Genomic DNA, 11,347 nt, shown 5'->3' with positions numbered 1-11,347 from the left:
GGCCTGATCAGTGAATTTACTGGGGAGGGGGGTTGTCTCCAAGTCACCATGTGCCCAACCTGGTTAAAACTAACCCTTCACCTGAAAATGAAGGCAAATATACATGCAGGAGATCCAATAGATTACATTGGAAGGGTCTCCCACCTCCAAGCTATCTTCACAATGTGTAATTCGTCCTGGTATGGTTACTCTGAATTTTTTCGTGCGAGAACTTGGCTTCAGAGAAATGTTAATCTACCACACCCTTTCATGTCACCCTTTGCTCTGCTGTAAAGTTCATTTTATGTATATATAGTATTCTTTCCCCTTTGTTTTGTTTCCGTTGTTTTATTGAATAAAAAACCTAGAAAAAATGAAGTCTCTGAGCTAGATTTTACCCAACAACCTAATGCAGATGAGACATACTTGGATATATGCCCCAAGTTGAATAGCCACAAGCCATAGATCAAACTGGATCACTTTCAGAAATCATTGCTTTGGCTCAAGCAGGGAAAGAGAGAGAGAGAGAAAAAAAATCAATATTTTTATTTTAAAAATGTCTCTTTTTAATTTGAGCAGAGCTCATTGGGAGCGCAACCCCTTCACGGATGTTTCAACAGGCGGGAAAATATTCCTTCGGGTTCCTTTCCTTCTCCCTGGGCTGCAAGGAGTCCTTCTTCCCCTCTTCTTTTGGCTAAAGCAGCTAAAGATTTGAATGTCTTTGGTTCATAGATGGCTAGATCGGCTAATGATTTCCGGTTCAGTTCCACTTGACACTGCGATGTGAGAAGAAATAAAGACAAAAGAGATACGAGTTGGTCTGATTCTGGATGTGCATTTCTTGTACTTTCATCCTATCCAACCATGAAAAGCTCAAGAAAGCTCAAAAAAATCAGATGTAAACTTTGTACAAAAAAAAGAAAATCATCCGTAAACTTTGACAGCCTGCTGCAATCCTTCCCCATTTAAAAAAAAAATAGATTTAAAGTCACTCATGCCTACAGTGATGAACCGCAGCCCTATGGCCATCAATGAGGCAAAAAAAAAAATCACCTTAAAGTATAATAAAACATTCAAAATATAAATTTAAAAGGATAAAATAAAGCGATACTAACAACAGTAATGATAAATTGGTGTCATTTCATCGCTTATAGGCTATCTGGAAGAATACAATGTTGAAAAGCACCTGGAAATTTAAAACAGGAAGAAAAAAAATTAAGCCAATTACCTTATAAAGGCCACTTATGAAATTATGGTACTTCACACCATGCTCCAGTGATGCCGCTTCAATCCTAGTTTCCCAAAGCTGAAAGAAAAAGTGCAATATTCGTAAGATTTTGGGAAAGAACATGGGAGTTAAGATGTTTGCATAGCTGCGGGCCATCCCTAGCAGATCAGAAAGGTCAGCAGTTCGGCTCCTTAGCACCACGTAACTGAGGGAGCTCCTGTTACTTGTCCCAGCTTCTGCCAGCTAGCAGTGCGAAAGTATGTAAAAATGCAAGTAGAAAAATAGGGACCCCTTTGGTGGGAAGGTAACAGCGTTCTGTGTGCCTTCGGTGGTCAGTCATGCTGGCCACATGACCACGGAGAAGTTTTCGGATAGCGCTGGTTCTTCGGCTTTGTGACGGAGATGAGTTAGTGCTCCCTAGAGCCGGAAACGTCTAGCACGTATGTGCGAGGGGGACCTTTACTTTTAATAAGGGATATTTCACATCTCCTCTAAAAGTTTGTAATACCTGTTTTTAGCCTTGACTAGTGCTTGACTGTACAAGAAGCATTTAAGGGTACAATTTAATATTGTTGTAATTGCATTGTTGCTTGCTTTTCTCTGTTGGTTATTCAACTTTGTCCTGCTCTAGTAAATAAATAAAGCACATTTTCTTAAATGAGCACCCAGCAATTATACAAGGCAGAAACCCAGCAAAAGATTGGCACTGCAGGATGCACAATATTTTATAAATATCTCAAATGTCTTTGGCTCTTCCTTACCGTCCTCATATCTCTCTTTTTGAGATACCTGGCCTTGGTGGCATACACAAAGGCCCTCCGAACAGCTCGGTATGCCAAGCTATAGCAGCGGTTCTTCCGTCCACGAAAATGCTGGAGAGAAAGGAAAGAACGACACAAAAGATGGCAAACAAAAATATTTCCAGTCTTTCTTGTTACAAGAAACTCCCAACTCACAAAAGCCCACCCTTGAAGGTGGCTTGGTGTGTTAAGACATTATACATTGCACAACTGGAAGTTGGCATCATTGTGCCGAGCCTGAAATTGTTACCCTGTCCCTTCAGCCCACCCATCGTGCACTGGCACCATCTAAGATGGGCATATGTAGTAAGACGTCCCATTCAACAGATCGGGCTGCTGAAAATAGGGAATACTGGGAGCTGTAGTTCTAAACACCTGGTGGGGGAATTTAAGCAAAGCCACCCACCCTGTGAAAGCAAATGACTTAGTTTGCAAGACCAAGAATAATCAGCAATAACAGACTAAGCCGAATGCAGTACTAAGAGCCATCCTATTAGTACTAGGAGCAACAAGTAGTACAATAGCTGTACTCTCCTCTTGTTTCTTCTCCTTCCTCCTCCTCTTCTTTTCCTTCCTCCTCCTCCCCCCTTCTTCTCTTCCCCTTCTCCTTCTCTTCCTTCCTCTCCTCTTCTTCTTCTCCTTCCTCTTCCTCCTCCTCCTCCTGTTCCTACCATATTCCGCAGATGCAAGGTCTGCTTTTCGGATCATTGAACACCACTTATTACTATTATTCTTCTTATCCTTCCTATTACCTATCTCTTCCCACATGACTATAACCGTGTTGCTTGTATCTATACAATTTCTATTGTTTTATTTATTTTCCTAGTATGTTCGATTGCGTATTAGTAACCTATGTATGAATTGATTGCTTATTAGTAGCCTAGGACTATCCCTAAGTGTGGTACCTGATGATTCTTGATGAGTGTATCTTTTCTTTTATGTACACTGAGAGCATTTGCACCAAGACAAATTCCTTGTGTGTCCAATCACACTTGGCCAATAAAGAATTCTATTATTTCTATTTCTAATAATTCTAATTCTAATTCTGATAATTCTAATTCTTATTCTATTCTATTCTTTGAAGGGTCAGCTGCATCTCCGGGGCGCAGGCCCTCAGCTTGCATGCCTTTGTTGATGGTGTCTTGCCATCTCTGTTTCGGACGCCAGCAAGGTCAGACAGACAGACTAACCAGAGTTGGAAGGGACCAAACCCCCCGGCCAAGCAGGAGACCCTACTACACCATTTCTGACAAATGCAGTCCAGTCTCTTCTTGAAAGCCTCCAGGTAGCCAGCCATTGACTTCTAGTTGGTGGGCTGTACAACTACTACAACTCCTACCCTCAAAACGACACTACAGAGCACTGCACAACAAGAACAACTAGACACAAGGACAGTTTTTTCCTGAACGCCATCACTCTGCTTAAACAACTAATTCCCTCAACACTGTCCAACTATTACAAACTCTGCACTATTACTATGAATCTTCTCATCACTCCTTATCACCCATCCCCTCCCACTTGTGACTGTATGACTATAACTTTGTCGCATCCTTACGATTTATATTGACTGTTTCCTAGTATGATTTGATTGCTTATTGCACTCTATGACTATATTCTATTTACTATATATTCTGAGTATATAACCCTATGACTATTATTAAGTGTTGTGCCTGATGATTCTTGACTCTTGATGACTGTAACTTTTTTACGTACACTGAGAGCATTTGCACGAGACAAATTCCTTGTGTATCCAATCACACTGGGCCAATAAAATAATTCTACCATCTACCAGGAGTAAATTCCCAGCAGTTTTTAAGTAACTATGCCCTTCAGGGGAGCTCAACTTCTGATGTTCACGTTGCGTTGCGGGCAACATCAACAACACGGAAGTGGGCTGCCCTTGCCTTCTCCCAGGGTATTTCTTTAACCTCTAGCATCGTCCTTTCCTCGTGGTCTCCCATCCCCGGCTCCCAGGCCGCCTAGGCTCCCCAAACATCCAAGTTACTGACCCGCTCGGGAGCCTAAAAGGAGGGAAGGGGGGCAGGAAGGAAGACTAAGGGTGGGGAAGGGGGTTGGAGACCCTGTCGCCTTACCCGGGCATGCTTGAGGATCTGCTGCTTGCGCCAGAATCGGTCGGTCACTCGGCTGCGGAGCCAAAGCGACAAAGTGAGGAAAACCATTGCCAGCGACCCTGGTCGCTTTGCAAAAGAAGCTGCGGAAGGGGGTGAGGATGGGGAGGGTCGCCGAGCTGGAGGTGACCGAGCCACGCGGTGCAATTCCCGTCCTTTCCCCGCCGAGACTCGGCTTGCAAACTGCTGCAAAAAAAAAAAAAAGTGCCCGGGCGCAAAGGGGAAAGAGCGCACCGACCGCAGCCCCGCATTTCCGGCGCTGGTGCGGTTGGGTGGGGGGAGAAACTCGCCATTTGAGTGGAGAGGAGTGGGGAAAGAGGAAGATCGAAGCGGCGACGCCGTGTTCAGATGTGGGGACTTGGGGTCGGGGTGGGGGGAGATAAGAGAGCGGTTGTTGCTTCTTTGCACGGGAGACCCACCGCCGTGCGGTCGTCGTCCCGTCTATTTCCCCGTCCATTTCAATGGGAGTCGCCCCTCAAAGAAGGAAAGAGGAAAGGCCGAACACGGAGCAAAGGCAGTTGCGGTTCTGATGGGTTGATTGTTCTCACTGTCAGAAAGTTTCTCCTTCTTTCCAGGTTGAATCTCTCCTTGGTCAGTTTCCATCCATTGTTCCTTGTCTGGCCTTTGGGTGCTTTGGAGAATAGCTTGACCCCTTCCTCCTCTCTGGGGCAGCCCCTCAAATATTGGAAGATGCTCTCCTATCTCCCCTGGTCCTTCTCTTCACTCGACTCGCCAAGCCCAGTTCCTGCAATTCCATTCTTCATATGTTTTAACCTCCAGTCCCCTAATCCTCCTGGTTGCTCTTCTCTGGACTTTTTCTAGAGTCTCAACATGTTTTTCATAGTGTGGTGACCAAAACTGGATGCAGGACTCTAGGTGTGGCCTTACTCAGGCTTTATAGAGTGGTATTAGTACCTTCCTTGATCTTGATTGTATCCCTCTGTTAATACAATTTAGGATTGCATTGGCTTTTTTGGCTGCTGCTGTACATGGCTGGCTCCTATTTAGCTGGTTGTCCACTAAGACTCCAAGATCCCTCTCACAGTTCCTGCTATTGAGCCTGGTTTCACCCAGTCTGTATGGGTCCTTTTGGTTTTTCTTCCCTTAAGTGCAAGACTTTACTTTTCTCTACATTGAAATTCATCTTGTTAGATATGGCCCAGTGTTCAAAGTCTGTCAAGATCCACCTGGATCTTAAGCTTATCTTTTTGGGTGTTAGCTATTCCTGCCAGCTTTGTATCATCTGCAGATTTGGTAAGTTCCCCTTCTATTCCCTCATCTAAATCTTAATGAAGATAAGGGGAAGCCTGATTCACTTAACAACTGGGTTCCTCACGTATCAAGTGCAGTGACCCACTGAGCGGCTGTGGCAAGGAAAGGTTGCGGTGATATGTAAGAATTACATATTAAGGATTATACCTGTGAAATTGAGGAACCTAAGTAACGCCATATTTATCCGATGTCCGAACTATGCAATGATTATTGGAATAATACTGGATTGTTATATAACTATCAAAATATGTGCTGTAGAAATGTCAACTTTTTGGCTAGAACGTGGAAATGTTAATATTTTTGGCAATAATTATATGTGAAAAGATTATGGGTCATCCTGACCTAAACAGAATTGGTTAATGATCTATTGGATTTAAAAAAAACCCAAATGTTCAAAACAGGAAGAAGAAGCCTTGAGAATGGGGGTTTCCAAGAGATAAGATTTTTGGTAGTGTTAAGAGAAAAAGAGAAAAACAGGACAAGGAAACAGATGTTACGCTACCATAATAACAGGGGGGTTGCATAGGAGGATACGTAGTTGGATAGATTGCGAACCCAGGAAAGGGGCAGAGACTGTATATTTGAACCTGTATATAAACCCCAGCCCTCCTGAGAACCAGGTCTTCTGCCCAAGGGCAGAATTCCCTTTTGCAAAAGCTTCATAATAAAGCTCTTATATATTGTTCACGGGTCTCCGGTCTGAATATCTGAATGGCTGATTTTTATCACAGTCGCAAAATAGGGCCAGGCTCACTTCAACTGCCGTTTTACTGAGCAACAGAACTTCAATGACGGTCGTAAGTCAAAGACTACCTACACATTTGCTGGCACCCAGGTAGAGCACAGCTAGAGAAAATTCTGGTTTCCGGCTTCTTCACCAATGCCAGGTCTTCAGCGGTCTCCTTCCACCAAGTCTTCCGGCTAAGGTCTGCACCCTTTGCTATCAAAAGTTCCATCAGGGGAACGGATTTCATCTCCGCCGCCAAATGCAGAGCGGTTTTGCCCAGCCACCCAGCCGCGTTCACGTCCGCGCCGTCCGCCAAGAGACAGCCGGCGACGTCGGCGTGACCGCAGAGGACCGCGTGGTGAAGTGGCGTAAGCAGGAGGCCATCTCTCCGAGTAACGCTGGCAGGGGAGCTTCCTTGGAGCAAAAGGTAGACAGACGGCAGGCTCCCGGCAGCCGCGGCCTTGTGGAGCGGGGTGCAGCCGCGGGAATCTGCTAAGTTCCCATCCGCTTGGTTCTGGAGCAACAGCTTCACAATCTGAAGGGGGGAGAGATAGGAAAAGCTTGAGAAAGCAACAGAAGTCACACAAACACCCCAATGGAAGAATCAGACAGCTCAGGTTTTGTGCTAAACCTGTGTCTGGTTTGCCAATTGCACCATGGCAGATAGGTCTGCACTCCAGAGCAGGGGTGGGATTTTACCAGTTCGCACCTATTCGCTAGAACCGGTTGTTAACATTCTAAGCAGTTCGGAGAACCGGTTGTTAGAAGAAATTACTGGGCTAATCCTGTAAGGAAGGCAAGAAGGAAACATTCTGGTGTTGCTTATAGAAACTGCCTCTCCGTTAACCCTTATTACGTTCTTGGCAGGACTAGACTTCCTGACTCAGGAACTTCTCTGGAGTTTTTTCCCCCTCCTTTGCTGGTACTTTGCTTGTATGGAGTGACCAGTCAAAGTTACAATGGCACTGAAAAAAGTGACTTATGACCATTTTTCACACTTAACAACTGTTCCAGCATCCCCACAGTCACGAGAGGAGGCGAGGAGATGCGTGCCTCAATGTGAGTGATATTGAGTTGGCTACACCCAGCCAATAACATGACCACCAAGCCACGCCCACCAACTAAGCCACGCCCACAGAACCGATTGTTTTTTAAAAAACAGCCCTGAGTCAACAACCACCCCTCCACAGCTTCATTATACCAATATTAATTATCACGATGGATGATAACACTGATCTTAGTATAGTCTGATCTAAAAAAGTAAGACCACCTCATGATGGCTGTTCCTGGACGCGATCGAGAGTGCCGTCCTTCCGTAGTCGTCTTGGAGATCCACGTCGGCCCCTTTGGCCAGCAAGAGACGTATCGTTCCAGCTCTCCCCATCTCGGCAGCTATGTGTAAAGGTGCGATGCCTCCCTTGCCTTGGAGATTGGGGTTGGCCCCTTGGGAAATCAACCCATTCACTATGTGAAGCTGGCGGCCAGCTGTGGCCCAGTGCAAGGAAGTCCACTGGTTACAGTCGCCAGCGTTGGGATCGGCCCCGTGCCGTAGAAGCAACGGCATCATCAGGGTGTGGCCGTTGGCGGCCGCACAGTGAAATGGGGTAAGGCCCCCTTGGGTGGTGCCCATTGCCAGCGCCCCCCGAGCCAAGAGGAGATCCGCAACCTGGGTATGGCCACTCCAGGCAGCATGGTGGAGAGGTGTGTAACCGGCCCTGTTGTCGGTCTGGATCGTTGCTCCACGCTGGATAAGGAACTTCACCAAGGGGAGGTAACTGTGCAAGGAAGCGACGTGCAGGGGAGTCCAGCCGTTTTTGTCTCTAAAAAAGGGTTTAATTTTTTTTTTAAAAAAAGATAAGAAAGCCTTGGATGGAAAGCAAGGAATGCTGGGAAGTGCAGTATACAGGCCCTCGATGGAAGGCAGGCTGGTAGTAAATTGCAGAAAAAACTATTACTACCAACCTGCCTTCCATGGAGGACCTGTATATCCTGCAGGAGTCAAAAAGAGGGCTGGGAAAATATCTACAGACCCCTCACATCCCGGACATAAAGTGTTTCAACTCCTACCCTATTAGTTGGGGTTTCCAAGAGGAAAAAAAGAAGGCTATAAATGCAATCATGATTTTTTAAAACAACAGACCAAACCAAAGCAACAGCCGGAAGTTTCTACCGGTGCCCCCAGGCCTTACCTGCTGTTCGTAGATGCCCCTCGCTTCAACAGCTCTTTTACCAGCCTCAGGTCTCCATTCCTGGCTGCCTGATGGAGCTCCCTCCACCCTGGTGCCTTGGCTGTCGGGAAAAAACCATTATCGGTACCCTTTGTGACAGGTTCCAAGCCATCCTCTTTTTGGAGTCCCTCAACGGGGGTTTCGGCCAACACCATCCATTTTCTCACCAGCTCAGCCTGGGTTTTTGCTGCTGTTGAAGGAAGGATGGGGGGGGAAAAAAACCCAGATCAACGTTAGAGTCTGCGCGCCGGCAAAAAACCCAAAACAATAAAAAAAATGAGATCGAGAGAGAAAGATGGGAAGAAAGGAAGGTTTCGAAAAGGGGAAGACCCCGCCCACTTTGGGAAGCTCCACCTACTCCTGCGTCTAACTCCCATCCACATGAATTTCAGCCTCTCTCCTTTTTTTTCAGCCCCTGCCCTGAGAAAAGGTGACTTTTGAACAGAGGTGGTCTTTGGCAGTTCTGACCAGTTTTGAGAACCGGCAGTGGAAATTTGAGTAGTTGGGAGAACTGGCCAATCCCACCTCTGACTGGCCCCACCAACCCCATCTATTCTCCACCTCCCATTGAGTCCCAGCTGATCGGCTGGGTCTCCTTGGGTTGCCCTGCACAGGAGAACTGAGCTGGAAAGCAGGTTGTGGGGGAGGGGAGGAGGGGAGGGGGATTTTGCAGTATCCTTCCCTTGCCATGCCCACTCAGCCATGCCCATAGAACCTGTAGTAAAAAAAAATTGAATCCCACCACTGTTGTTCAACCTTGGCATGATAGTAAAAAAAAGCATAGCTGGCTGGGGAATTCTGGGAGTTGAAGTCCACGAGTCTTACCATGGCCAAGGTAGGACATCCCTCATCTTATCCAAACTTGAGTTTTTGGGCTTCCTTCTAAAAAGCAGGCTGAGACATTTTGATTTCCTTACCAGTCATTTTTCTCCTCGGCTGTCGACTTTCGATTGCCGCACAATGCTGCTTTTCGAAGGGTGAGTAGGAAAGGTGGGTTCACACCTTTTGACTTGCTCCTTTTCAGGGGCTGCTGCAAAGCTTGGCAAATCTGTTCTCCAGAGTTTATTTTACTGCCTGGAACTACTCTTGGTATACACAAAGCAGAATTTCCAAAGCAGCTCTGCAAAGAAAGGGAACAGAGAGAAAGGCAAGAAGGATCAGACCTAAACAAATATTCTGACAATATTTGCTCCAGAAATATTCCAGTCAGTCCAGGAAGGGAGCTGCGTCCGGCAGGTTGCTCCTTGCAAATCTATGCTTGAGTGTGCAAAGAGCTGTTTACTTAATAACTAAGTACAGACCTAAGGAGGGAAGGAGACGTGCCTACGTATCGGTGATTGGATGTCACCTGGGCTGTTTGTCTCCCTTTTGTGTGTATACATACAGACGGGAGACACCCTGACGGAAACGCTTTTGAAGCCTGTATGGGTTTGAAGCAGCCTGATGTTTGAGGAACGTGGGGCTTTGTAGTCCAACACAGGCATGGACTTTTAGGCTTGGGAAGGCAGCTAGGAAAATAATGTTGTAGTGATGGGGGGGTGGGAGGCATATATAAAAAGAGGGGAAGATCAAAAGATGCGAGGCAGGCCCAGAAGAAGATGGAGAGGCAATATTAAAGGTGTAGTACGACAACACCAATGAACAATGGTTGAGGCTGCTGGAAGAGCAAGAGCCAGAACTTGGGAGGAGGAGGAGGAGGAGGAGGAGGAGGAGGAGGAGGAGGAGGAGGAGGAGGAGGAGGAGGAGGAGGAGGAGGAGGAGGAGGAGGAGGGGAGGAGGAGGAGGAGGAGGAGGAGGAGGAGGAGAAGGGGAGGGGAGGGGAGGGGGGGAGGGGAGGAAGAGGAAGAGGAGGAAGAAGAGGAGGAGGAGGAGGAGGAAGGGGAGGGGGAGGAGGAAGAGGAAGAGGAAGAGGAGGAGGAGGAGGAGGAGGAGGAGGAGGAGGAAGGAAGAAGAAGAAGAAGAAGAAGAAGAAGAAGAAGAAGAAGAAGAAGAAGAAGAAGAAGAAGAAGAAGAAGAAGAAGAAGAAGAAGAAGAAGAAGAAGAAGAAGAAGAAGAAAAGGAGGAAGAGGAGGAAGAGGAGATGGGGGGTGTAGGCCAAGATGCCCTGCCTCCCAGATGAAATCCCACTGTTTGGGATTTGAAGAAGGGTGTGAAGTTCTCCATCAGGTAATGTTTTGAAAAATCAGATCCAGTTTTTACAAATCCTCAGCAAATCCAGACAGAAAGGTCTGCATTGCTGGATTCTTTAAAAACAAAACAAAACAAAACCTTTAAAATATAAGTTGAACCAAATCCTCGCTCATCCTTCACCGTTTTAAGGGGAAGGGAAAGAAGAATGGAAGGCTCCTTCGTGAGCATCCCAGTTGGACTCAGGGCCAGGCTGCTGGTTGCCCCGGAGGCTTCTGGAAAAGAAAAGAAAAAACCACCCTGAAGTGGGTAGCTTAGCGGCAAAGGGACACTTAACCTTGGAAGCACCACAGGGGAAGAAAAACCACAAGACAAGTGGGCAATTTTCTGGAATCTGGCATGCTCTGACACGTCTCCTTTCTGAGGTTACTTCTGTTACTTAATGCCCTGTTTTCTTTTGTTACTCAAGCCTGGAATTCCTTTAAAAAATATATTAAATGAATGTTACTCGTTAAAAACAACACGACCCAAAGAAACGAGTCTATGCCGAATACTCATGAATTTTTAAACATAAATAAATACGATTATGCTTGGTGCCCAGAGCCGGGTCTTGAAATTTATTTCGAGCAGAGTAAAAACCGATCATTAACTTGGCTTCTCTGCGGTGGGTCTCGCCAGCTGGCCTTTGACACTTCGACATTCTGAATCATTATCTGCCTGCTTGTAAATGACACCATGAATTTTTTAAAAGGATGCAAACAGTTCCCTGGACCCAAGCTCTTTACGGGCCTGAGAGGTAAAGGTTGCACAGATGTCCAGGAATTAATCACCACGGGCACCAGAACTGCCTAGGGATC

General features: G+C 46.4%; 2 protein-coding genes across 2 annotated transcripts; both read right to left on the bottom strand.

Annotated features, from left to right (window-relative positions):
* Positions 1-510: 510 nt before the first annotated feature.
* Positions 511-4,362, bottom strand: MRPL20 (mitochondrial ribosomal protein L20). The gene is made up of 4 exons (XM_026681565.2): positions 4,101-4,362; positions 1,969-2,079; positions 1,208-1,285; positions 511-755 (listed from the first exon to the last, which is right to left on the bottom strand). Exons 1-4 carry the CDS (start codon positions 4,185-4,187, stop codon positions 582-584), a joined length of 450 nt encoding a protein of 149 aa, XP_026537350.1. The 5' UTR covers positions 4,188-4,362; the 3' UTR covers positions 511-581.
* Positions 4,363-6,164: 1,802 nt separating this feature from the next.
* Positions 6,165-9,629, bottom strand: ANKRD65 (ankyrin repeat domain 65). The gene is made up of 4 exons (XM_026681540.2): positions 9,281-9,629; positions 8,325-8,553; positions 7,406-7,955; positions 6,165-6,670 (listed from the first exon to the last, which is right to left on the bottom strand). The coding sequence occupies exons 1-4, from the start codon at positions 9,285-9,287 to the stop codon at positions 6,218-6,220; spliced, it is 1,239 nt and encodes a 412-aa protein (XP_026537325.2). The 5' UTR covers positions 9,288-9,629; the 3' UTR covers positions 6,165-6,217.
* Positions 9,630-11,347: the final 1,718 nt, after the last annotated feature.

This window comes from Notechis scutatus, chromosome 16 (genome assembly GCF_049901735.1).
Source record: "Notechis scutatus isolate UNSWTSFEM ecotype Mainland chromosome 16, rNotScu1.2, whole genome shotgun sequence".
NCBI lineage: Eukaryota > Metazoa > Chordata > Lepidosauria > Squamata > Elapidae > Notechis > Notechis scutatus.
This window is presented reverse-complemented; position numbering and strand designations above follow the sequence as displayed.

What these genes read in the sequence shown, in the direction of transcription:
- MRPL20 (XM_026681565.2), bottom strand. Translation starts at nt 4,187, where the DNA reads ATGGTTTTCCTCACTTTGTCGCTTTGGCTCCGCAGCCGAGTGACCGAC. An exon ending in AGATCCTCAAGCATGCCCGG is followed by an intron (nt 2,080 to 4,100) that starts GTAAGGCGACAG and finishes CTTTCTCTCCAG; the next exon opens with CATTTTCGTGGACGGAAGAA. An exon ending in AAAAGAGAGATATGAGGACG is followed by an intron (nt 1,286 to 1,968) that starts GTAAGGAAGAGC and finishes TTTTTCTTTCAG; the next exon opens with CTTTGGGAAACTAGGATTGA.
- ANKRD65 (XM_026681540.2), bottom strand. An exon ending in GGGGCATCTACGAACAGCAG is followed by an intron (nt 7,956 to 8,324) that starts GTAAGGCCTGGG and finishes ACCCTTTTTTAG; the next exon opens with AGACAAAAACGGCTGGACTC. An exon ending in CCAGGAACAGCCATCATGAG is followed by an intron (nt 6,671 to 7,405) that starts GTGGTCTTACTT and finishes TCCCCCCTTCAG; the next exon opens with ATTGTGAAGCTGTTGCTCCA.